This window comes from Centrocercus urophasianus, unplaced genomic scaffold, assembly GCF_019232065.1.
Source record: "Centrocercus urophasianus isolate 14NV4802_14NV808 unplaced genomic scaffold, USGS_Curo_1.0 seq_10, whole genome shotgun sequence".
NCBI lineage: Eukaryota > Metazoa > Chordata > Aves > Galliformes > Phasianidae > Centrocercus > Centrocercus urophasianus.
This window is the reverse complement of record NW_024884142.1, coordinates 19,900,758-19,928,225: the sequence shown is the minus strand read 5'-3', so window position 1 is coordinate 19,928,225 and position 27,468 is coordinate 19,900,758. Positions and strand designations below refer to the sequence as shown.

General features: G+C 34.3%; 1 protein-coding gene across 1 annotated transcript in view; it reads left to right on the top strand.

Annotated features, from left to right (window-relative positions):
• The first annotated feature begins 7,692 nt into the window (after positions 1-7,692).
• EYS (eyes shut homolog) overlaps positions 7,693-27,468 on the top strand; it is a 660,788-nt gene continuing 641,012 nt past the window's right edge. Inside the window, exons 1-4 of the mRNA XM_042829470.1 lie at positions 7,693-7,755; positions 8,007-8,146; positions 16,558-16,724; positions 23,172-23,425. Coding sequence (XP_042685404.1) covers positions 7,752-7,755; positions 8,007-8,146; positions 16,558-16,724; positions 23,172-23,425 — 565 coding nt within the window. The 5' untranslated portion in view covers positions 7,693-7,751. The remainder of the gene's footprint in view (positions 7,756-8,006; positions 8,147-16,557; positions 16,725-23,171; positions 23,426-27,468) is intronic.

Here is a 27,468-nt window from a genome sequence, read left to right as displayed (position 1 = left end):
GGGGAAATCACGTCCCTGTCCCTGCTGGTCACCCTCTTCTGATGGAGCCCAGAATACCATTTGCTTTTTGAGCTGCAAGAGCACACTGCTGATTCACGTTAAACTTTTCATCTGTCAAGACCCCCAAATCGTTCTCTGCAGGGCTACTCTCAAGGATCACTCCTTCCAGTCTATATGGATGCCTAGGATTCCTCCAGCCCTAGTGCAAAACCTTGCACTTTGCTGTGTTGAACCGCATCAGGTTCACTCAGGCCCACCTTTCAAGCCTGTTGAGGTCCCTCTGAATGGCATCCTTTCCTTCCACTGTGTCAACCATACCACTCAGCTTGGTGCCATCAGCAAACTTGCTGAGGGTGCACTCCATTGCATCATTGATGTCATTGATAAAGATGTACCATACTTGTGAAAACTCCAGGCAGATTGTGACCTAAAGCAGATAAAGTCAACTTCTTCCTCAGATCTTGATTTCTGAAAGAAATATTGAGCCTACTGAATTTTTTTTTATGATGGAAACACTTTTTCCTCCTCTTGCTTTGTCATGCAGCAATTACATTAAAAAAATTGATAAATGGTCTGATATTTCAACATAAAATGCAGTATCAGTATTTAAGTTCTGGCTGCTTTTTAAGTGGAATAAATCACTCCCAAAGCACGATGATGCTTATGAATATGTTTGTATTTTGTAGTGATACAGTTTCTTTTCATTTCAGTGTACAGTGAATATATTTGGTGGTTAGGAACAAGAAATAATTTTGACAGTATTCTTGTTCATTGTTGGTTATATATTACATGCTTAACTTAAAGGTGCTGTAGTTTGTAGAAAAGCACATCAACATCTATGGGTTTTTAATTATACATTAGAATAAAATGTGCTATTGAAAAATCATGCCCTTAAACTTGACATTCAAATTACTCTAGCTGGTACATCTGCTCATGAACTTCATGTATTACTTTTTTCTTAGGTGGTTGCAAAACAAACTACTTCTACCACTACTCTTTCTTTTGGCATCCTATCAACCTGCCCTTTCTCATTTTCTTAAGGCACAAAACTCCTAAATTTATTCTCAGGGAATGTGCAGTGCTCTGACAGATATAAATCCAGAAGAGATTGGCAAGATGAAGAAACTCAGCAATGTATATTCTTTCCTTGTTTACTCCTTTGGAGTAAGACTTAAAAGTAAATTAAAAAAAAAAAAAAAAAAAATCTGGATCTCTTCTCCAGGGATAGTTTCATCAGTCTTTCAAGAAGAACAGCAGTGTACTATTCATTCTTATTACACAGCATAAAAGTCTGCTGTAAGTGACAAGGGAAACTAGGAGATTGCAGCTTATTTTCAACACCCAGGAAGGCAGCTGGGAGAGAGACAGTATGCTTTCAAATAGCTATACAACACCCCAAAATCACCAAAAACAGGTGGGAAGTCTGCCATTTTGTGAATTCCATCTAAAACTCTTCAGAACAAATTGTTTGAAGTGCTTTTAAATGCTGTTGCTGTTTAACAGCCACAGTTTTGTTTTTGTTTTTGTTTTGGCTTTTCAGCTGAGCCTGTGTTGATTAGCTTCTCCAGTATAGCAGTTCAAACCTTACCCAGGTAAAGAATTATTGACAGCTATAAAATCACCTGAGAGCCTTAAAACAAGAAAAGATGTATACTGTAGAAGTAAATATAAAACATTTAGAAAATGTACTGGAGAACTGAACAACACTATCACATGGCCTTAGTGACAGGTTTGCTTACACAGTTGATCTTTGTAACTCTATTTTATTTATTTAAAAGGTATTGGTCTTATTCATTTTTTCTCCTGAATTCTTTCTATAGAGTGGAAGTACATTAGTTGAGGTTTACAGTTCTTTGAAGAATTTATCATGAAAGTAGTGATATATAGAATTATCAAGTAGAACTCAATCTCCTTTGCTATTCTTACATGAACATGTACATAACACAAACACCACTATTTGACATAATCTGTTGTATGTCCACAGAAGCTAGATTTATGCTGATGTAAGAACTAGTTATTCTAGGCTTTTTAAATTATTTCTCAAGCTTCGTGTTCAGTTTTTTCTTAAAAACAAAACAAAACAAAACAAAACAAAACTTGAAATGCTATAATGTTACAAAGTGGCAGACTAAAGTCATGGTTTCACCTGTTCTTGATGTTTTCATTTGATCTAAGCACTTTTCATAGGCATTGCGAGCCTATCCGCTTTTTTAACTTCTTATCCACAACCAATCGACACTTAACTTGCATTCACATTGTAGGCTTGTATCTAGTAGCAACAGTTTTAATACTTCTGTCTTCACTCTACCAATATTATTTTCAGGGATTGTCTCTTTGAATAGCTCAGTTTCCTCTTTCCCTTTCCCTTTCCCTTTCCCTTTCCCTTTCTTTTTTCCTTTCCTTTTTCCTTTCCTTTCCTTTATATATTTGCTTCTACTTTTTCTTCCCAAGACATATCTGACTTTTAAAATGTTTAAAATATTTTACTTCCTTAGATCTTTTTCCATTTATATACTTTTCTAAGTATTTGCTACCAATTCAGTGTAAACTGTGTATATGATTGTGTTGTTTAATGTAAGTCTAGATCATTTATAACAATATTAAATAACAGAACTAACCAGGTGCTATGGCAACCCCAAAACGTGTACTTCCATCCTAGTACACTGACATTCATCATTACTATAGATTTATAACCTATCTCATTTTTTAAAAAATCCATAATTGTTGTGTCTAAATAATTAGTCAATATACTCAGTGATTTTTATAACACTTAGAAAATCCCAATTTGTAATTCCTCCTGGATAATTACGGAATAGGCATTTTTAGGAGCAGAAACTTTGGCTGTGCAATTGAAGTTGGCATATTTGGTACTCACAGTAGCCTAGTCTTGGCCATACCACATTTGTAACACTGGATGATAACTGGATTGTATGCTTTCTTTAGACAGCTCCAAGTAATCTTTCATTAAATCATTTCTTACTGATCAATGTGATCTCTGGTCACTTAAGAGCTATCTCTACAGCTCCACACAAGTACAGCAGAAAAATGTGTTAGAATATCTGGCCTATATTATGAAATCAAGGGCAAACGCTGTCATCCTCTCGCACAGTTAATCTGTAATCTTGACATTCCTCTGAGAAAGAGAACACCATTATCATTGTTTCATAGATGGGGGTTTGATGTGCAGAGATTAAAATCCAAATTAGCTTTGTCTAATTTTAGGTGGCCTCAGCTGAAAACATCTAACAAACCTAGGAACTACACTTAGGTACAGTAACCTGAAAGAGAAAATAGAGAAAAAGGGGAAAAAAAAAAAAGCTTTAAGTAACAAGTCTAATTGATATCTTCTAGTGTGAATATCTGGAAATACTATTGTTGAACATGTAATTTTTCCCTAAGAAAAAATTGTCAGCTACAAAACAGTGTTTTTCAACAGTATCACCACCATCAGCTATACATTTTCACTAGCAAGGAACAAGAGTCTGTGTGCTGTGCTCATAAAAATATGCATGTCTGTCCAGAACATGGCTTGTCTTTCATGTCACTATTGGGAAATGCAGCACCCATTGCTTCATTGTGCTCATATCCACTGTTCATTCTCCATAAGCATTCAGCATCAATGAATGTCAATGTGTGTAATTTTTTCTGCATGCAGGAATTCAATTCCACACATTTGCTTCATATGCACTTCCCTGAAATAAATCAAATTAGCATCCAGCCAGAAATATCAGTGCTCTACTAAATGCATTCTCTCCACCTTGTTCAGATAGTTGGAGCATCTTCATGTCTTTTAGACTCTACAGGACAGTTAGGAGAGCTGCAAGATCTGGAGAGAAGAGAGACTGAAAGGATGGAGTTATCTTTATCAGCTAGGTGGGGTGCTCACTAAGGAAGTCTCATTTTCTATAGTTGGCTCTGTGTGCAGTGGTTCTGGATTTCTTCATAGACCTGATCCTAGAATTGTTATATTCAGCTCAAATCAATTAGCATTCCCGAGGAGCTAGCAGAAACCATTCCCATTTTATATTAACTAGAAAAACTATATTAAGAATTATTACTGCTTTATTTTTCTTGGGCTTACTGTCTGTAATTCCTTTATCCCAGAAGAATGACAGCTTTTAAAGTGTGCCCATATTAAATTCAAATTTTAAAAGAAAACAAATCTATGCTGTGCTATAAGATTTTGTAATTTCAACATTTAATTATCTATTTAAAAGCACATGAACAGGAAAACGGTTTTTAAAATATTAGCTTCCAAACACAGACTTCAGATATTTTGAATTATTTCTCACTGTCCCTACAGATTTCACAATCTAGCACTTACTCTTTGTTTAGAATTAATTTAAGGAGATAGAGGTCTTCCTTTATGAAATGTTTTGCAATCTGAGACTGAAAATCTTTGCTTCATTCTCTTTGTAAAAAAAACACTTAGTCACCCATTACTCAACTAGGGAGACCTCTACTGAGCTAAAAACCCTAAAATATCCATGATACTGATACCAGATGCTTAGTGAAAAAACAAATAAAAATCAAGAGAAGACTTCTCCTCCCTTCCCCACTCCCACTCTGGGATTTAATCTCTATAAAGACTGAATGTTTGCTTCATCCTTGTTTATTCTTTATTTTCAAAATGTCACTTTCCACTCTTACCACAACTGTTTTTATTGCTCTCTGCATTAACCTATTGGCCTCTATTTTTCCTCTATTTGTTTTATTCTCAAATAAATTAATAAAACAACTTAAAATGGAGGCAGAGATCTTTTTTGCATACAGTGTTTATGATTTCTTTGAGATGGTCAAAACTTTCTATTCAAGTAGCATTCAGTAAACACTTAGGTAATAATTCTTAAAAAGCAATTAACAAATAAATGTTGATTCCGTACATGGTACCATCCTTTACAAGTATTTGTGAAATCCAAAATTGGAGACGGAGGGTATTTTGGAAATAAAGTAAGCAGGACTTATATTTAAGAACACATACTTTAATAAAACCAGTATTCACAGTTTACTTCTATAACACTAGTGTAGAAAAATGTGCATACTAAAATGTTTTGCCATTTAAGAAGGCAATATTGTTCATTACCTTTTGTAACATTTTCTGAAACAATTCCTATGTTCTGAGAAGCATATATGCAGACATTATATCATTCATAGCTCACATGTAGAGGTCAACATTGAATAGTACACATCCTACGTTCAATGCCTGTGACTTACCTAATAAAACTGTTCAAAGGTTTTGTAATTAAATATTAGGATAGATAGTCAATGCTGTAACTAATTAAATATGATATATCTTTAGCAATTTTAAACTTAATTTAGTCTCAACTAGTCTCAGATTGTTTAGATTCTATGTATAGTCAGTGGAGATTATCTAATTGTAAAATTCTCAACACATAAAACAATTTCACCTATGTTTGACATTTCTCTTTCAAGAACTCATTATTTGCTCCTCTTTTTGATGCCTACCTATATAGGGAGTGTAGACAACAATAATTTTATATCAGAATAAAATTATGTGCTTTGGTCCTAAATAATTCTTAATTTTTATATTTGTGGTAACTACTAGGGACGGATTTTTCACGGAGGCTATAATACAAATCTTGAATTCCAATGAAGTCAACTAATTTAAACTTGCTAGTTCAACTCTGTAACTTACAGACAGGCAGATGCTTTTACCATCTGCACATGTGAATTGTTAAGTCAGTCCTTTTTTTTTTTTTTTTTTTTTTTTTATCTCATTCTCCAATTCTACTTTATTTGGAAAAGCAAAAAGATTAATTGCTATGTCTAGACTGATCTAAAAATACATTTACTATGCAGTTCAACACAGTTCCCAATGAGGATGAGGAAATATTTAGAGCCACTGAACTTCTAGTGAGTTAAACTCACTTCTAGTAAGTGAGTTTAATGTCTGTCAAAATAATTAAGTATAAAGTTGCTGGAAGTGAAAGAAATCATGCCTTATTTTAAGAGCCTACAATGTAGATATCTGTATCAAGATTGTCACTCTGTTATCTGCAGATCCTGTAGAAAAAAAAAAAAAAAACATTTTTAAGGACTCCAACCTTCTGATCTGATATGCATCCAATGTTTAGGATGAGACATCATTTGCTAACAGTTTTTAATTTTTGTGGCCTATAAATACATGGATATAAAGGCCAATATTTCAGCAAGCAAATTTTAAGTATTTGTGTCTTTCTAAAGAATGTATGTTTTGTTTAAAGTTCTGGAGGGGAAAGAAGATAGGAAATTGGAATAAATCAATCTGTGGCTTCTAACTTCAACTGTCACCAAAATACTTGCTTTCTTATGTTTCTGGTGTTACCAAATTAGTAAAGTAGTTATAACTGGATGAGTTGCATTTGTCACTGAACTTGTTTTGTTCAGGGTTAACTTAAACCTTTAGTTCATCAGTAAAAAATGAATAAGGATATTTTAAAAATAAACAGTATAGCAGTAAAATCCTTAACAACATCGTTTACTTCCCTCTTTGCTTCTTGCACCTGCTGAACTTATTCCTGATAGAAGAATAACATTCTTAATTGCACACAAAAATCTTGTTTAAGTTATATGAGTGTTGAAGTTCTCAATTATTCAGCCCTCACTCACTATGAAGTGATAATTAGGCATTAAAAGCTAAGTGGATTACTGTGGAGATCTCTCCTGACATCCATTCAACACTTAATCATATCTTAATACTATAAATTATGCATTTCTCAGCAGTATTCAGATTCTAATAAATTTTATAGCAGTTTGGAGTTACTAGGTTTTCATGACCTCACTGTGGCAGTGAAAAGTTGCAAAGTTTGCTTAAAAGATTCAGTTTTTATAAGGATTTCAGTTTTATACCAAAATAAATCTTTAACCTAGTTTGATCTATGCTAATGTTTATTCACAAGGGCTTTTTGAACAATTCAATTTCACCTTCATGAATAAATATGAAAAAATGGATCAAAAATCTTTATTGAATGGGGCCAAAGTTTTCTTCCAGCTTTCTTTTCCCAGTGTTACTTTCCTTACCTTAATAAAATTAATGGGAAAAAAATAACTTATTTTCTAGGAGGTAACATAACTTCCTAGATGCATTCAGTTCATTTCCTATTTAAAACATCTATTAACTATTTTAGCCTTTCTTTATGCCAATTGTATTCCATAAAATCATATTTTATCTCTTTTCCTGGCTCCTTTTTTTTTTTTTTTTTTTTAAACTATTAATCACAGTAATATCAGATTTGTTTGAGAGAGTTTAGTTTTTTTTTTGAAAGATTTAGTTACCTTTAGTACCAGTACAAAGTGAGTAAATTGCAATTTTGTTAATGTAAGCTCAAGTTGTCCATAGTTGTCTATATAATGTTATTTATTGCATTATTGTAAAAAATAAAAAAAAAAAAAAAAAATTGAAGCATCTAATTTCCTATTGTCTATATTTTTTAAATTTCAAAGCATGCATATAATTTTTTTATAAATGTTTAAGTTGTCTAGAACCTTATGCAAGGTTTTAAGCAATATTGCAGAAAGATTATTTAAAGTAATGGACATTTTACCAATGTTATTAGTATGGTTTCATTACTTTGTTGCATTTTTGTTTGTTTTTATGTACATTAAATTCATTCTTAACCTTAGTAAGATTTTTTTTTTTTTCAACCCCAGGAGAATTCTGCAAGGTGCAAATTGATAACTGCAATTCCAATTCATGTGAAAATGGAGGAACATGTGTTAACTATGAGGACCATTTTAAGTGCATTTGCCCCATGGGTGAGTCATTGCAAATTTATAGTGTTTTCTGAGCAGAACAAGAAAATGCTATTGAAATACTTATTTTAAAAGTAATGATATATCTGAATGTCTGCAAATAATATTTTATGTAAAATCTCTCTTTTTTCTTTGTATAGGAAATGAAACTGCCAAATTACTTTAGTAGAGTGGTATTAACTGCTAACACCATGAACAGACACAATGTCAATATTGTGAATGAACTGTGATTAAACATTCTCTTTGTGGTGTAGGTTTTGAAGGTGAAAGATGTGAACTGGATATTGACATCTGCCTACTCTACAATATAAGCTGTGCCCCAGGAGCAGTGTGCATGAATAAATCTCATGGATTTAATTACACATGTTTATCACCATGTATTGGAAACACAGAGGTAGGATAAAGTTATATATTCCCTCCAGTGTTTTTGGGAAACCAAACAGGTTATTCTAATTGCAGTGAGCTGACATTACCCACAGCTTATCTAAACAAAATACAAATACTCATTCTCATTATATTCTTATGTTAGCCTTCTTTCCTGTGTAACACATGAAACCAAAAGTGCATGACATGACTAGTCTAACCACCACCAAACAAACTTCATGTTGTCTGAGCTCTGCCTGTCTTATTCATTATAGGTTTATTTCTTGGTATCTTCTGCTCCTTACTTTCTGCTATGTAGTGAACCTTCTAAGAATTTGAGGCAAAAATTCCTTGAAATGTCTTGATGTGCTTAAAACTTATTAGAGAGAAGGCTGATGATGAAACGATGCATAGAGAGAAGGACAAAAACTGCATTTCCACAGACAAGGTTAAAAGCCACGATCAGACGAACAACAAAAATTAAAACAAGACTAACTGTTCTGCAAGGAAAGTTTCTGCTAGGAAAGTTTCTGCTAGGAAAGTTTCTGCAAGGAAAGATGACAAAAGGTTGAGAGATGACTGTCAGTTGATGAAAGACTCAACATGAGCCGGCAACATGCACTTGCAGCCCAACAAAACCAACAGTATCCTGGGTTGTATCAAGAGTTGCATGACAGCAGGTCGTGGGAGATGATTCTGCCCTTCTACTCTGCTCTCATGAGACCCCACCTGGAGTACTGTGTCCAGTTTTGTGGCTCCCAACACAAGGACATTGAGCTGTTGGAGAGGGTGCAGAGAAGGGCCACAAAGACGATCAGAGGGCTGGAGCACCTCCCCTACAAAGTCAGGCAAAGAAAGCTGGGGCTTTTCAGCCTAGAAATGAGAAAACTTATGGGGGGACCTTATAGTGGCCTTTCAGAACCTGAAGGGGCCTACAGGAAAGCTGGGGAGAAACTTTTTATAAGTGTGTGTAGTGACAGGACAAAGGGAAATGGTTTTAAACTGGAAGAGGGTAGATTTAGACTAGATATTAGAAAGAAATTCTTTACTGTGAGGGTGGTGAGACAGCAGAACATGTTGCCCAGTGAGGTTGTGAATGCCCCCTCCCTGGGAGCATTCAAGACGAGGCTGGATGGGGCTTTGAGCAACCTGGTCTACAGGGAGGTGTCCTTGCCTGCAGCAGGGGGTTGGAACTAGATGATCTGAAAGGTCCCTTCCAACACAAACCATTCTATGATTCTCTGATATAAAAATGTAATTGGAAAATTGAGTTAGATGCTGATAATATTTAGGTCAAAATTGCATCCAGTATGCATGCAGATGTATTTAAGAACTTTAGTATATCCTCCTCACTTCCCTTTAGTGACCCCTTCAGTTAAGTCATTGGTTTGGATAATATTCCTAATTCCACCATAACAGGGTAGAGTGTAGGCCCAGGCCCTTGAGTTACAGAGATTTGGGTATATGATAAAGTGAAATATTGTAGCGCCTGTTCATTATGATAGCTATTTTACCAGCTATGTAGAGAATGCCATTTACCCCTTCCAAACAGCTGCTTACACATGATAACCAGTGTTTCAAAAGCTTAATCAATTCTTTTATCGAAATACATTCCACATAACAATATACTATATGGAGCAAACAATGCATTTATGAAGAAGCAGTTAACATTTATGTCACCTTGAAGTCTATGAGTACACACTCACCAATGACTACAAAATGTATTACTGAAATACCCACTAGCTCAAAGGTTTGCATTTAAATTGTTCAGCATCTGGTAAATTTTAACAATTTCATAATTTAAATTGTCATACTGAGTGCAAATTTATTGTACATGGCATAACATTATAATGATATAATAATTATTATGACTAGTTAGGATGGGAAGTGATGGTGTGCCAAGGATGCTGATGAGAGCTACTGAAACATTTTATTGTAATACTCGCTTTAAAACCCTCAAATATTTAATTTGTTTAACAAACATTACATAGACTGTGTGGACTATACATACACAAGTATCTATCTCTTTATATTCCCATTCTACAGGCCACTTGTTTTAGCCATAATGCCAATAACTAGGAAATTTTCTAATAGGAAAGATAACTAAAACAAAGGAATTATATGTCTTTTTTTTTTTACTTGTTTTCTTCACCTGTGGGATATACAATATTATATTTATAGTACTATTCTCTTGCTTGAAAAAGTAAGCCTTTTTTTCAGTTTTTTTTCCATTTCCATTTGTACCTTAGATATGCTGAACTGCTTTGACTCAGTTTGTGCAGTCAGCACAGTAAATCAAAAAGAATGTTAATATTTCTCATATAAATATAAGTCACTGGGGTTCTTTTATCTTTTTATAAACATAGAATGATACTAACATGAACTTTTTTTTCCCACTGGCATAACATTTAAAGTGTTTAGGTTGTTTTTCTTTGAAATAAATCTACTCAGTATGACATCAAAAGGAAAAATGAAAATATCCCTGTCTCATTAGAATGTAAGATATATGTTATATCCCCCACCATTTTTATTAATAGGAATTCATAGAGAATTGCTAAGAACAGCAGAAATAACAAATAACTTTATTGCAACATGTTAGTCCAAGGTGGAGTAGGCAGAAGAGCAAGCTTTACTGTGCCTTACAGCATAGCTATAGGAATAGGCTAATGCCTTAATTAAAATCTTATATATCTCTAAAAGAAAGAGACAGTTCCCTTTAGTATTACATCAGTTTAATTTTTTCTTTTGTTGTCAAAACATATGACAACTCAGTAGAGAAACAGGCCAGTGAGTTGTCTGATTAAATTCATCCTTGAAAAACATGCAGCAGGGATAAGCTAAAAAGACATTTACTATCAAAATCATTGTCAAAGCTGGTAGCCATATCTCAGGTTTTAGTATGACAGCCAGTTAGTGAATTGTGTGCATTTTTGATTTTCCACATGCATTTAGTTGGTTGCTCACTACAGGCTAATAGCTGTCATACCTGAAAGATCTTCATTTCTTCAGCAGAGATTAGCATGGAGTCCACAGGACATTCCTGGTGTTTATTGTTTGAGGTTCCGCACTCACAAAGTCATCTATGTCAAAAACAGGCAATGACAAACTTTGAAAAGATTCAGGCAGACATACAAGTGTCAGTAGATAAACAATAATACAGAGATTTTGAAAAATACCAAAACATCTACATTGTTAAAAAAATTATCCTGTCTTGCAAGAGAAATGATTGGTGTCATAATTTTAAAGTGATTTCAACATAAACACGTCATCAGCTACTTGAATGTATGTGTTAAGCAATAGGACTAGAGGGAATGGCTTCAAGTTGCACTAAGGGAAATTCAGGTTGGATGTTAGGAAAAATTTATTGTCTGAAGGAGTGATCAGGCACTGGAATGGGCTGCCTGTAGAGGTGGTTGAGTCACCATCCCTGGAGGTGTTCAAGAAACGTTTAGATGTTGTACAAAAGGAAAATGGTCTAGTGGAAAATATTGGTGGTAGGTGGATGGCTGGACTCGATGATCCTGGAGGTTGTGTATTAACTGTTGAGTCACGGCCTGATTGAGTACCTGGGGAAAGAACTGGGTCAGCCTTGGGAGCACAGGTGACGACAATTCCACTGTGTGACTGGAAACCTGGCTCCTTTTCTCTTAAACCCCATTTAAGGGTGCACTGGCACTGTGGATGGATCTGAGTGGAGATCTGTCCTTTGTGATGTTTCCCTGTGAGCCTAGATCTTCAGAGACTGATGAGCAGTCCTTCTTCCTTCCTTTCCATTACATTTGTTCCTCTGGCATTACACCTCTTATATCACCTTTCCATCGTGTTGATCTTTCTGAATGTTACAGAAATCTTTTCCAATCTTGGTGATTCTATGATTTTAAAATTCTACGAAAAGGGGAAAATGTTACTATTTCAGTGTTTCTCACTCTTTGTCTAGAATAGGTTTTTAGTGAGGTAGGATACTGATGTAATACTGTAGGCCATTCCCTGTGTTACTCTGCTATTGTACCTTGCACATACAGTTGAACTACTGTATGTAGACACTGAAAAGAAACAGTGTTCCTAATGAGAATTTCTTATAAATTTGACCACAATGCCAGAGTGTCATTTGCCAGAAACATAAAATTTCAGTATTTTATGTCAAATTTCAAGCATAGTGTAATTATTTATGTCTGCCTACATTGGTAAGTGGAATGTAAGGACAAATTGACAGAGAGAAACAGTTTTTGCTGAAGATCATGATTCTGCACTGAATACATCTCAGGTTGATTTTTTTAGACTAGCTCCAGACTGATGCCATGGGCTGAATTATTGTCCAGAACATGTTGGGTATCGCAAAATGCATTTTTTTCAAAGTATTTTTCGCACAGTATTTTTCGCAAAGTATTTTTCACAAAGTATTGTGAGCTGAACAATCACAAACTATCCAGCTATATCTGCAGTTAGAGTTGTATTTCCCACCTTCTGAATAAGAATATTTACTTGCTCAATGCATACTTAGAGGCACTCCAACTTTCATATTTGTCATGGTCCTCATATTGGCATGCTCTGCAAGTTTATGAAAACTCTGAGGCACATCTGTAAAAGTAAAGCAATCATATTAATTATGGAATGATGATATAAAATACAGATGGTTGTTTCTTTCTTTTACCTTGATATTTTTAGCAAATATTTCTTGAAAATTAAACGTTTACATTTTAGTGTGTTTTTTGTTTATTGATTGGTTTAAGGAAATCATTTTATCTACCTGAAGTATCATTAATCTAGGAAAGAACACAGGGCAGATGAATCAAAATTACACTTTGAGAAAAATATGAGTATCTGTGTGAAGTTGCGTTTGCAGTAAGAGTGTCTGAAGACTGTAATAGCTATATGCCTGAAATGTAGATTAAATAATAATAATAAAAATCAGTTTCATTTAAACTGTAGGGAAATCTAAGAAAAGTATTCAGGGAGAACTGTTAGGAAGTAATTACTGCACTGGGATGAGATTCCTCAAACACATGGTGTTGTCTCTAACGGTGGACAATACGTCACATGGAGAATACACAGCCATGTATGTGGAGTTACTTGCCTTACTGTAAAGCTAAAATAAAAAGAAGAATAAAATGTAATCATGTAACAATTAATTATCTTTCCTTTCTGTAGTAACATTTCCTGTTTGAAGGAACTGATTCTGCTTGCATTTTTAATCAAGGCAACATGCTAAGCTATGTTTATTGACAGTATAAGCAGTATCATCACAGAAGTGTGATGAGACAGAGCACCACAGTCCTTTTTTATCATCGCTTAAACAGTAAGATTTGTGTTTAATTCTAGCTATGAAGAAGGTTGACTTTGGGGAAAAAAAGTTATTGGTGGGAGTATACAATTCTTTCCAAAAGTTTTTTTGTTTGTCTGTTTGTTTTTAATTTAGAAGTATTTACTCTATAAAAATGTGACAAGCAAATTTTCTGAGAGAAATTAGGAAAACACAATGTGCAGGCTTTTACTTTGATTTCACTATCAGATTAATTTAGCGTTAATTTCTCTTAAAATCCTTTATCATCTTAGCAGAAAGTATTCAAGATTTAAACTGATAGAAAATTAACTTTTCAGATAGAGAAAACTTATAATTACATTACATGCAAAAAATATATTTCATTGATTTAATTCAAATTTAAAGCTGTTGCAGTTGCACTAAAATCTTAAAGAACAACAGCTTCACAGTATAAACTATTGAATAACATTAAATTAAAGAGGATATTGAAATATAACTTTAGTCTTAATTTTCTAAGATTTTTCTAAATTACATTATAGATTCATAGAATGGCTTGGGTTCAAAAGGACCACAATGATCATCTATTTTCCCCCTATGTGTAGGGTTGCCAACCACTTCCAGCCTGGCCTTGAATGCCTCCAGGGACAGGGCATCCACAGCCTCCTTGGGCAATGTGTTTCAATGTGTCATCATCCTCTGAGTGAAAAACTTCCTCCTAATACCTAGCCTAATCCTCCCCTGTCTTAGTTTAAAACCATTCCCGCTTGTCCTATCACCACGCAACCTTGAAAACAGCTGTTCGCTGTCCTGTTTAAATGCTCTTTTCAAGTATTGGAAGGTCACAATTAGGTTTCCCCAGAGCCTTCTCTTCTCCAAGCTAAACAAGCCCAGTTCCCTCAACCTGTCATCATAGGAAAGGTGCTCCAGCCCTCTGATCATCTTAGTGGTCCCCCTCTGGACCTGTTCCAAGAGCTCTGAGTCTTTCTTGTACTGGGAGCCCCAGGCCTGCACACAGTACTCAATATATTAAAATATGTTAATACAAGGCCTGGGTACACTTTATGAAGGAGATATTTAGGATTTAAAAACACTGTTAGCGTTAACAACATTTGTGCTAACAATTTTGTGATTTTGTTCTACTTTTTACCTTCTTATAAGTCTTAGTACTGCAATGGATCCATTTAACTGAGTTCCCAGTTACTTACAGTTTATAGCCCATAATTTACATGATCACGTTTTTGGTTTTTTTAATGGAGGAAATCTTAGAGCTTACCTAATCTACAAGGAAGTAGAAAGATATAAAAATTAAATCAATGGGAGTTGAATGTACTTAACTCCACAATCACTTTTGCACAGGTAGTCAAATTAAATATTGTTATCCTAAAGCAAAGATTAATGTTATACTTGACCAAGTATGTGCAAACATCAATGAGTGGAACAGGTTTTTAGAATAAAATTAGGTGTTGAAAACTGTTACTTTTTCTTGAGTATAAGGTTTTTTTTTGTTTGTTTTTGTTTTTAAATTTGATGAAATAGGAAGGCTCAGCATTTTTATTTAAGCAGAAGTGCTTAATTAAAAAATTAAGAAGAGACATTGATCAAAAAAGTGAATACTTCTAAGACTGTACACATACAACATTTCTTTGTGTTGATGTAGAGCTGTGCTCCTCTTCAAGTAGTCGTCCAATTGAAAAAGAATTCCAAGTTACGTCTAAAATTCAGGACTGAGAGCACAGCAAAAATCTCTCAGTTTTCAGGTCAATTTAAAACTTAATCAAAGACAAATGAATTTTACAGGATTTCTGGCAAGAACTGTTATTATTACAAATCTTAATGGCATTTTAAAGAGATTCAGACTCAATCAAACTGAAGTACTAGTGCATTAGCTCATCTTCAAGACACCATTTTCTTTAGAAACCAATTGATTAGAAAAAGAGGTCTTAATTGCTTTGAAAAGAAAATGCAATTATCCATTTTTACTCCTGCAAATTTTTCATGGAAATGAATGTACACCTCAAATGAAAATAAAGAAAAGAGTGTTTATTTTTACTTAGAAGTTTCTGTAATGTTTGGAAAATACAGTGGACGCTGTTTTAGTAAGCGATGTTAGGAGAGAAAAAAAAAAAAAAGCTAAGAGAAGTGTTTTTCTGGCTTAGTGTTATTACTTTTTCATTATACGCACACTGAGGGAGAACATCAAGAGATATTGATACTGTGATGTATTACACGGATGTGTTCAAAGGAGGGTTATGTGTGGGTTCAAAGTAGGGTTATGGATGGATTCAAAGGAGGGGTTAGGGTATGCAAGGCATATGGGGAGCGGCTGAGGTCCCTCGGTGTGCTCAGCACAGAGCAGAAGAGCTGAGGGGAGGACTGATGGCGGCTGCAGCTCCTTACAGGGAGCCGAGGGGCAGCGCTGAGCTCTGCTCTGTGCGACAGCGACAGGGCCCGAGGGAACGGCATGGAGCTGCGTCAGGGGAGGGCAGCGGGGGGGTAGGGACAGGACTGCACCAGTGGGTAGTGGGCACGGTCCTGTGCTGATGGAGTTCAAGAAGCATTTGTGCAGCACTCTTCTTATTTTTATTTTATTTTATTTTATTTGGTTCCTCTTATGTGAAGCCAAGAGCTGGAATCAGCAATACTTGCGGGAGTCTCCCTTCTAACACAGGATATTCTGTGATTTCATGATACATCAGTATCTATAAATCTGTTGAAATAGGTTCAAGGTTGTGAATCAGAATCATTATGAAAATTGTGGATCAAAATCATTATGAAAAGCTTTATCTGTTTTTCTTGATGACCACAAATTAAATTAAATTACATCTCTGTTTTAAATGCAGGAATGGCTGCAGATGATGTCACTAACACCTCTCCTAAAATGTTTATATTCTAAAGTGAATTAGGATAAATGTCACTGTTAAATTGAATCATGAGTGGGTTTTACCAATTAATTAATTGATACATTGATTTAGTAGCATTCAGTATTTTACATTCTCAGGATGTAAAATGTCTTGTGATACTATGATTTTTGATAAATAATAAAATATTAAATAGCAGTGTTTGTAATCATTGGTTATTCAGTTAAGCTCATTTGAGAAACAAAGAAACTAAACCAACATCAAATCAACAGTCAACATCTAGAGAAAAGCCTCTTCATATTTTCTTGTAATTCTTATGTTCAGGTGTGTGCAAATGGAGGTAGCTGTTACTATGATGAAGACAACCAAAGATCTCACTGTGTTTGTGCTCTTGGGTGGACAGGACAAACATGCCTGGAGAATATTAATGACTGTAAGATAAACCAGTGCCAACATGGAGCCACATGTGAAGATGAAGTGAATAAATACAGGTATTGATGTGATGTTAGAAGCTTATGAAGCACACTTGGATAAGATAGACTGTTTTGTCTGAACAAAGGAAAGCGTCACAAATATTTATATTTCTGGACAAGGAAAATAAACCAGCAAAATCTCAAAAAAAATAAACCATCCACTTTAGCAAACGGTAAACACTTTCAGGAGCCTGAGTGTGACATGGAACAATTTTTCTTATAAAATCTGAATGATAATTTTGAAGAAAATGGTTGAAATTTTATTTGTGATTTTTTTTTTTTAATATTGGCAAAACTGTCAAATACATGCTTTCCTTTGTGATCTGTAATATAGATATTTGAATATAAGGCTGCAGTATAAACTAGAAGGAAGCATAATTTTTAAATTTTTAAGTGATTGTCATATTCTTTCAGTGGTGGCTTGTTATAGCATTGTGAAGACAAGAAAAACATGTAGGGTATCCAGCTTTGTTTCAACAACACTCTTCTCCCACTTTTAAACTGTTGCTTTCTACAAAGTGAGCTGTTACAGTTTTACAGATTGAAAAAGTGCATTTAACTGAAATTTTTCTAACTTTCTATTGACTCTGTTTCTCCTCTCAGTTTTAAAACTCTTGAAATTTTAAAACGGTAGTGGCATATAGTTGTACATACATTCAACATAAAGGGAATTTGAATTCACCATGGGGAGCTGCTCTGGATGAAGGAGAGGCACTAGGTTTCAAGCCTTACAACTGTGATACAGATAGAAATCCAAGCAATAGTAGATAACAGGAACAACATAATAGGAATAACATCTTGGAATAAAATCTCCTTTTTTTTTAGTGAGCCTCCTCTTAGAACTAAAGTGGCCACAATCCGATTTCCACAAAGCCTCTTATTAATCCAAATGAATTACTGCACTTCCAGCTGAGTCTGTGCTGTTTGAGATATCGTAACTAGATCTGAATGCATTTGAAGTGATATATTCCTCCAAAAAGCACACTTTTGCATTGATTTAGCTGCAGATATGATGAATGTGGCAGATTCCATGCAATAGGCCAACTTCATCCACATGCCAGAAGATGATCTTGACCACCACTAGTAGCTGGAATCAAAACAGCAGTCAATAGAGAAATGACATGTGAATTCACCATTGAAGAAAAAGTTCAAGACACAGTCCTCAGTGGGTAAAGTGATGTGCACCATCTTTCAGGATAGGAAAAAGGTGATAAAGGTGATCCTTCTGGGTTTCCTAGAATCTGGACAAGGCAGCAATTCTGACTGATACAGGCTCAAATTTACAGTCAGGCTAGAGAAGAAAACAACCTTTTTCTTGTAATATGATAATGCCATGTCTCATACCAGTGTGAAGGCTGTGGAACACATTGCCAGTCTTGGTTGGACAGTCCTACCACACCCAGCAAATAGCCTGGATTTGACATCTTCTGACTTCCATCTCTTAGGGCCCATGAAAGATGCAGAAATACTAAATAAATGCAGTTAATCTGCTGGGCTCATCTTAAGTGTGCTTTCAATGGCAACATAGAAAATAGTTGGGTCATCTAGCAAAGATCAGTATAGATATATCTCCAGTCTGGTCCTTGGCTTTTCTCACTTGTTTTAAAGATTCATTAGTTGGCCACAGTTTACTCAGTGGCCAGAGTTCTACATCATTTCTGTGCAAGCAGTCTGAAAGTGCACTGTGACAGCTGCTGTGCCTGGCTCATTAATGTGAACTTGCCTACCTACGTAGCTGTTGCTATAGGTTTTAGGAGATAAAAAGTTATGTCTTACTGGTATTGTTAAGAAAACATTACAGCTACACTGTAACTGTCCATACTCCAGTGACATGTTACTCATTAGACTAAATTCCATGCCTGAATTATCTGAGTCTGTCCTTTACATTTATTCATTACATTATCCCAAGCCAAGGCCAGGCTGATTCCTGCGCTGCTGGTCCAGCTCACAGCTGAGGGGGTCCTACTGGTAAGGACAAAAACATGTTTACTGAGCTAGAGATTCACTTACAAATACAAACATTGGTGCTGTTTGTACACCTGTGGTTACTGTAATGTACTGGGATATCCGTAACCACCCTTACACTAAGGGTGAACAATGATGTGAATAATACAAAAATATGAAAAAAATTTGAAATACTAATATTTTAGTGATTATAGTGATTCTTAATTTATTGGAGAGAAGCATTCTAGCTTTACAGCAAATGAAAACTGAAATCAATTTATCATTGAAAGCTTTTGATATCGTGTTCAGTATTTTATTCATGTTGAAGTAATAACACAAGGTCATATTCATTAAAGCAAATGCTGACAGCCTTTTCCTACTACAAGTGTAAAAGTACCAATTGCTTAGAGATTACTGGTCTTCATATTACTTTTAGGACAGACAGGAAAATATATTTGAAGTTTAGCAATATGAGTGTTATACCAGCATGGTGTTTAACAAAAATGTGTTCAACACTCATTTTACAGACTGATGTAGAGGTGAAATGATAGCATAATTCAAACATCCTGCATAATTTAAAATATTATAAAAATGCTAGAGCTACAGATAAATGCAGTCAGATGCTGATAATCCATGATCCCATAGAATTCCAATTTTGTAATTATATGTTAAATTTAAGAAACATTTAGAAATTAGATGGTGGGTGTTATTAGCTTCCACAGGTCTTTGCTGGGTGTCCCCCCTCCCAGCAGAGCCATAGAGACCCATCAGGGAACTACAGCAGGGCAGCAGCTTAATCTGCTAGGCTGCTAATAGGACTTAATCTGGTGAAACCCATCCCAGGCCAAGGCCAGGCTGACTCCTGCACTGCTTTACTGCATATCTGCTTAGTACAACTTACTGTTAGGTGTTCAAAACATTAATGTCAGAAATAACGATTATTTTTCAATTAACAAAAAAAATTAACAAAAAATACATTGACAATGTGACTAGTTTAGATTTTTACTTCACAAAAATAGTCTCCTTTTTTTTTTCAAAAAAAAAAGATAATCTATGAAGTACAGATTTAAATCAATGATTGTTATTAATGTACTCATAACTGTCTTGGTCTTCATAGACTGTCCATTTGTGATGTTATGTATTAATGTTATTTGTAAAAATACAATTAGAATTTGAGGTCAAATATTCTGTTATGTTTCTAAAGTATTTACTGAATTTCTATGCCCTGTTATTGCTAAAACTCAACCTGCATTAGGATAGTAGATAAATGATTCTCAAAAATTCTCATTCTCAAATCATACCTGAATACTCAGTAGTAATTTAGATTATGAAGAGAATTTTAATACTCCTGTTTGTGTTAACGAATATGTTGAACAAACAATAACAGAACAAAACCTCTTTCTGCAATACTAGTCTTATAGTCCACTGTTTTGAGCCACTGCCTCAGTTCTTGTCATGATTAACCATATACATCAGTCACTGAGCTTCATATGACAGGAAGATTCAGATTTAAATTGGTTTTCTAACCTAGTATTACACTGAAAACAAACAAACAAACAAAGAAACAAACAAACAAAAAAAAACAGCTACTGTATGTGCAAGAAAATAGCAATAGCTAAACTATGCAAAATTTTCTCACTAAAGTCACAAGAGAATTTTTAGATTTTTGTTTTTCTTCAGCAATAACGTAGAATAAATGTCTAAACATATGAGAGCTTGATTTATCCGCTGCAAGAGATGACATATTAAATCCATAGGTATCTAGTTATAATTTCAGCTGGGAAACCAGGAAATTTCAGTCTCAGTTATTTTAGATACAGTCAGACACTGAAGTATTAAAGAAATTTGATATCATCGCTGATAGCATGGAGTTGGAAACGTGAAACTGAAATTAGAACATTCTTCATTAATTCTGTTTCTGTGTAACTCTTTTGTGATCTTGAAGATGAGCTACACTAGTAGTAAGAACAAGGACATTAAAGAAAATTCCTTCTTTCTATCCTTTCCAGAAAATCTGTAAGTTAAATGTTCTATTCATTATTATGGTGAGCTACATTTTCCAAGTATGATTGCACCCAAAAATAATTACTTAAAATGGTTTTTGTGTCTATAGTTAACTAAAAAAATAGAGTGATTAACTACATACAACTTCCTGAAGAGAGGTTGTGATGAGGAGGGGTTTGGCCTCTTCTCCCAGACAACAGGACCCAAGGAAATGGCCTCAAGTTGTACCAGAGGAGGTTTAGGTTAAACATAAGGAAAAACTTTTTCTCTCAGACAGTGGTCAGGTGCTGGAATGGCTGCCCAGGGAGGTGGTGGAGTTGCCGTCCCTGGCAGTGTTCAAGAGGCGTCTGATTGAGGAGCTATGAGATATGGTTTAGAGGCTTGTGTTAGCAATGGCAATGGGAGAACAGTTGAACTGGATGAACTTATAGGTCCTTTCCAACCTTGCGATTCTATGATTTTATGATTCTATGATACTTTCCATACCAAAGTTTTACTGTTGGTCAGTATAGCTAGAGACCTAAATATAACTAAAGTTGCATGTGCTTTGCATCTTCATGCTCAATGAGGAAAACGATCTATGCAAATCAACATTTTTATTTAGCTATAATGCAACTCTGTGAGATAATCTGAGAGCTGTATTCCTTCCAAAAGGAACAGAATCATCTGGAGCCCTCAAGAAGGAAGAAAGCTTCATTCTTTGCGAAGGATTGGCTAAGGCCAGAATGAAAAATATGGTAGCTGCGCCTACTTGAGTAGGTACTGTAGTGCAGAAGCAAGGGATCCATAAAGCAAAAGTGGTTGTGCTGAAGAATTCTTAATCTCACTGAATTTACTACAAGCAATCTCCAGTTTGGCCCATCAGAAGTACATCTTCTGATTTAGTATCATCTGAAATAAATAAAATAAATGCTCTGCCATGTGAAGTAAAACACTACAGTTTGGAACAGTCGGAACGCATGATAAAATTTTCTCCTCTTCTGACCTAAAATAGTTATATCAATGCACCTTCTGACAATGAAAAGCAGAAAACCAGGCTTGTTCTTATGAAATTTTTTCCAAGGGACCAGGAAGACACCTGAATTTTTCTGCAAGGAGCCAGCTGAAAGAAAAGGAGATGTTATTCTTGTCAGGCATACACTTGAGAATATATATTTTTTCTTGAGCTCCTCATTTTTTTAGATATTCTGAAGCTACTCTTGAATTTTCAGTACTAGCAGTACATATTATCTTGGAAGTAAAAAATAAAAATAAAAATAAAAATAAATAATTGGTTTAAAGCTTAGGAGCTATTCATTTTACACATAACAGTTTCTTTACTCCTCTTTTTTTTTTTTCTTCAGAGGTATTTCCTCTGTATCATGACAGATGGAGATCCCATGGTATCTATAGTTTGTACATAGATTAAGTTTTTTTGCTCTTCAAATTCTCTCTTGCCAAGAAGAGTTGCAGATAAAATTAAGAGCTTAACTGAACAGAGAAAAATGTGTACCACTGGTGGTTTATAACTTTCTTAGTCCAAAAGTTATATTGCCGAAAACTTCTGAAAAAATGACATTCAAATCAGTTCCCATCATTCTGTCTTTCTGTATTCAGTCTTACATGGAGTCTTTTCTCTACTGAATTAAAATTGTCCTCTTGAAAATGTGATGGGGACGTACAAATACTGAAATGGAAATTTCAAGAAGTCTAATATAAAAATGGAAGAATAGCAAGCAAAGAATGAAGGAAAAAGCCTCATAAACATTCACTTCTGAAAAAAAGTAGACTTTCTGCCAGATGGATTGGTACAGAAAATTGCTATAATCAAGGCTTCCTTAAAGTGTTTCCAGCTTCTAAATAATATCTCTGTGGATTGTGAATATCTAAGCTTATCAGCAGTTTCTTCCATTAAATAACACATATAAACAGGATAAGGAAATGAACAAGCAGGGAAAATATTGCTGAATATAAGAGCTTTGGAATTCTGTAAGATGTTAATCATCTATGAAATAATAAAAGAATCCAATTCTGTTTACATTTATAAAAAAAAAAAAAAAAAAAAAGAAGGAAGCATAGAAAGTCATCTCTAATTTTACATGTCATACCAAATTGTGGAAATAATAATCAGTTCAATTTCTTTGAAGTTATATTGAGTTTTTCTCCAGGTACAGACAGAAATTACAACCTTTGCATCTAATGGTAAAGCACATTTATATTGGTTTTATGTCTAAAGAAAGCAGGATGTTTCAAATTGTATTTATTTCTTTAAATGGAGATAAACTTGGTAAATCTCTATAATACAGTTTGTTTTTTTTTTTTCTCCTCACAGTGTTGTAGCAAGCAACTAACTCTTGTTACTACAAAAATCCTTAAAACCCATAATACTGGTAGCATATACTAGATTTTATTTGAATATTGTGATAGGAAATTTAATTTTAAATGCTGCTATTTTGCCCCATCTTAACTGTAATGATTGTGTTATTATCATGCAGTTCCATTAATATCAGAGATCATCTTTTTTAATCTTTTCAACAGGTGCATATGTCCCCTTGGTTACACTGGCACTTTCTGTGAAATTGATATAGACAACTGCATTGGAAACCAGTGCTCTGAGTATGGCTTCTGCCAGGACCACTTGCATAATTACAGCTGTATCTGCATGGTTGGATATGGAGGACCCTTCTGTGAAGCTGAAATTAATGAATGTTCAAGTTCACCTTGCAAAAATGGAGCTATCTGTATGAATCTAATTGGCAACTTTTCCTGCCATTGTGCTGAAGGATTCAAAGGTAAGTTTTACTGGAAAGCCTTGTACTGCAAATGTGATTTTCCAACTCTATTTCAACGATGCTTATAAGACCTTTTTATAAGAAATACGTGTATATATGCATGAGTATACATTTACATGTTTTTTACTTGTAAGAGTTTTAACTGAATTAGCATGGATATTTTTAGATTGAGTCTCTTAAGTACTTCAGTGAATCCTTCCTATACTAAATGTAAATTTCTGATCAGGAAATGTGATGCTGTTGTCAATAAAGTGTTGGTCATGTTCCAGTACACAATTTTAATTGTGTTAGTTTAGTTTCCCTATTAGGCAGCTTAAGGTGTTGTAGATTTAGTCACAAACACAAATTCAGAGTATCCTGATGGGAATTAATGTTTTCATACAGAACAGGAAAATCCAATCATGAGGAGGGATGAGATCAACAGTATCATTACTCTGTTTCAATACACAGCTACATATAAATGAGTTGTTTAAACAATCTCAGAAAAGACAAACAAGTATTTTAGAGCATCTGCCAATCTTACACATCTGTTCTAAGATAAGATATTTCAACACTGGATTAGATGAGTTCCATAATGCTAGTAATGGTTTTTTGTTTTTTTAATAATAATTTTCTGTTTTGCGTAAATGCTTGACACTCTGATTTCTGAAAAAACTGAATATCTTGGATACAGGTTTCTTACCAATACCAATATAATTACGTATTTACTGTGAGGTATGCTATCACTACCAATGATTAACATAAATAGTATAATAGGCAGACTGTCATCTGTACTAGTTGATAATTAATGGGTTTTTTAATCTTTAATTTACAATTTATTCTTATAAATTAGTGAGGGTACTTGCTCCAGTTCAGAGAGACATTTAAAGCATGTGTGACACTACGAAGCTGCTGAACATCTGCAGAGACCAAACAGTGGATGAGGGCACAGTGAGGTGCTGGGTGGAGCATTTCAGCAATAAAAACAACATGAAAACAAATCATGCTCCAGGCAGCCATGCACAGCTGTCACACCACAAAATGAAGAGTGTCTCAACCAGCTCATCTGCATGAATCAACAGATTGTGGCCACAGAATTGTGTACTGAGCTGAATATCAGTTTCAATGCATTGGAAATGATGCTGGCAACATTGGAATATTGTAAAGTTGGTGCTCAGATGTGTCTCATGTAAGCTCAAGCAAGAAAAGAGAGAACACCACATTGAAGTTTGTCAAGCCCTGTTGAGCTGAAGGTGAGAATTTCCTGCATCACACCATTACTGGTGGCAAGATGTGACGTAATCTCAAACTGTGGGTAATCTCAACTCAACTCAATTCAGTGATTCTGTGAGCATGAGCTAGTATAGAGGACATCCCACTAGAAAGCATTTTTGTCTTATTTTGTAACTCAATTAGGGATTGTATGATAGCATTCCAAGAGAAAGAATTTCAAATTGAAGGAACTTTTCACAATATGATTCATATTCTTTAGCTCATTATCACATGTACTGAAAATATTGATTTTTTTTTTTCCTTGAGTGTAAAAAAAACAAACAAAAATTAATTTAAACTTGAAATTTATAGAAGTGTTATTACAACTCAAACATTTCCGTTTGTATATCCATATCATATCTTAGGTTTTGTGATCCTAGGATATTTTCCAATTCCATCATAACAACATTATATTATTAATCAGTGAAGAGTATCTCAGTATAATGCTAGAAAGATATATTTTAGTTTTGTTCATGCAATTTAAGCTCTTTACATATCCATTTGCTTCAGTTTTCTTTAAGAGCCCAAATTCAATTTCAGAGGAAATATCAAATAGCAGAGAAATGAAAGTGTAAAACCCAGATTGTTCTTGTTCATGAGTCTATAAGAGTTTGGGAACTACCAATTGATATATTTTAGGATTCATAGATTTGGAAACAAACCATGAGTTCCTTACCACCAACTTTTTTTATTATAAAAAATTAACCCCCATTAGAATCAGTTTTTATTTCAGAGACAAAATTTGACATTGCTCATAACTGTCTCCTCTGTCTAGATGGCCGATTTAGTCTGATATCAGCATTTGTCAAATGTTTTACATTCTTATAGCGAGGGTCCCTTTAATCATTGCAGAGGGATTTGCCATTATGAATAGCTTGGATGATCTCTTTGATAAAAACAAACTAATAAAAATTGTCTTGAGTGTCTGCTTATTAAAATTATGTATTTTGTAGCATTATCAAGAGTCTTCCCTCTTGAACTGTGAATTGTACTTGTAATGGAGACTTTAGTATGGAGACATTGCGTAAATGTGCGGAGTATTACACTATTATATTCCCTGTAAGAATGACAAACATATGACAAACATAGAAACTTGCAGTATGAACTCTAGAATTTGAAAAGATTTTTGAAAAAATCTATATCCCATCATTATGATCATGTGACAACCCTCTATACTGCCTCAGAGTTCTTCTAATATCACACAGTTCTCTTCACCTGAGAAGTTATTGTCATTGTCTCTCTGTCTCTGTCTCTTCATTTTATTCCATCTCTCAGAATCCGTTCTTAGCATCACATGGTTCCATCTTTCACAATTAATGTATTTCTAAGCAAACACTGATGTGATTCATTTCTGGCTTAAATAAGTTCTTCTTGGAAGTATTTGATAAAATGTTGCCTTTATTCAAATACATCCTTCATTAAAAGTCATCTTGTTTGCACAGGATGACAGCTGCTGAGAACTCTTAAGTAGATAAGCAATATCACCTCATTGTTTTCTCTTGAGGGTTTTTGTCTATATGACATTGATTGCTCTGTAATTAAGATTTGGATTTTTTTTTCTGTGTTTATACTGTGTCACACTGATCCTTTATTGCTTTACACATGCATTAGAAATGAATAACAGTATTAAGGCTTATCACAAATGTAGGCCTTCCAGTAGCTTTTTTAAAAAGTTTTATATTAATATGAAACTTTTATTATATATGCTGCTTTCTGGTTTTCTCTTCTTTTTGTCCAGAAGGGGAAAATAACATATGGGCTTTTAAAATATCATTGTGTTACTTTAAACTTCTGTACTTTGGTGTGGATTTTTTTTCTTCCTTTTTTATGCTGAAAATACACATAACATTTAGAGTCTATCTGAGGAAGCTTTTCATTGTTTGTACTTTTAAGAAGCTATTCATTATTCTTAAATTGTTGGATGTTGTTCAAATCTTTCTGTGGTATATCGGAACGGTATGTTTTTTATGTTATTATTAAACACAAGTCTTGAAGGGGAAACATGAAGTGGTGTGAAAATCTATCCTTATAGAAGTTATTTTAACTACTGATACAAATAATGTGCAGAAAAGCTAATTAACACTGGATATAACAGAGATTGACTATGTTATTATGTCATTGCAAGAGCAAGGCATCAGCATGTCATGTTTTTCATTTGGGTTAGTATATATGCTACTGTGATAGCTGTTAATAAAACTCATTGTAATATTATGTTTATTCAAAAGCTTTTTTTAACATAAAAAATGGGCACAGAGAATGTCTTTATAAAGATCTTTATATATTGAAAGTTTGCATCTCCTTACTTCCTTCTTTTCAAGTTTAGACCAGTCAGTTCCTTCATTCTGCCCTTAAAGAGATTTCCTAAATTTCTAATTCTATGCATCCTCAGTTACCTAAAAATTCTATCTGTAGAAAAAGAAAAAATGAATCAGATTCAAGAATTCAGTGGTGGTGTATGAAAAATAGAATGACATAGACACTTAAGTTCTCAGATTCGTATCAATTGTCAAAAATTCAGAAGAAATATGAAGTTTTATTCTGTTTTATTCTGTTTTACTCTAATGTCTGAATGTTTAACTTGAGAACAATATGAAGTTAAATTTATTCTTAGATTGAGACAAAATATTAGTTTTGCAAATATTCTAAAATATGTAAGAATAGTCCAGTTAGTTCAGATGAAGAGAGAGGTTTGGACCTTCTGTCAGCAGAAATAAAATATCCATAGCTTAAACTACTGAAGGGTGCAGACTTCCAATGCCATAATCAATGAGGTTTCATTCTTTACTTTTTGA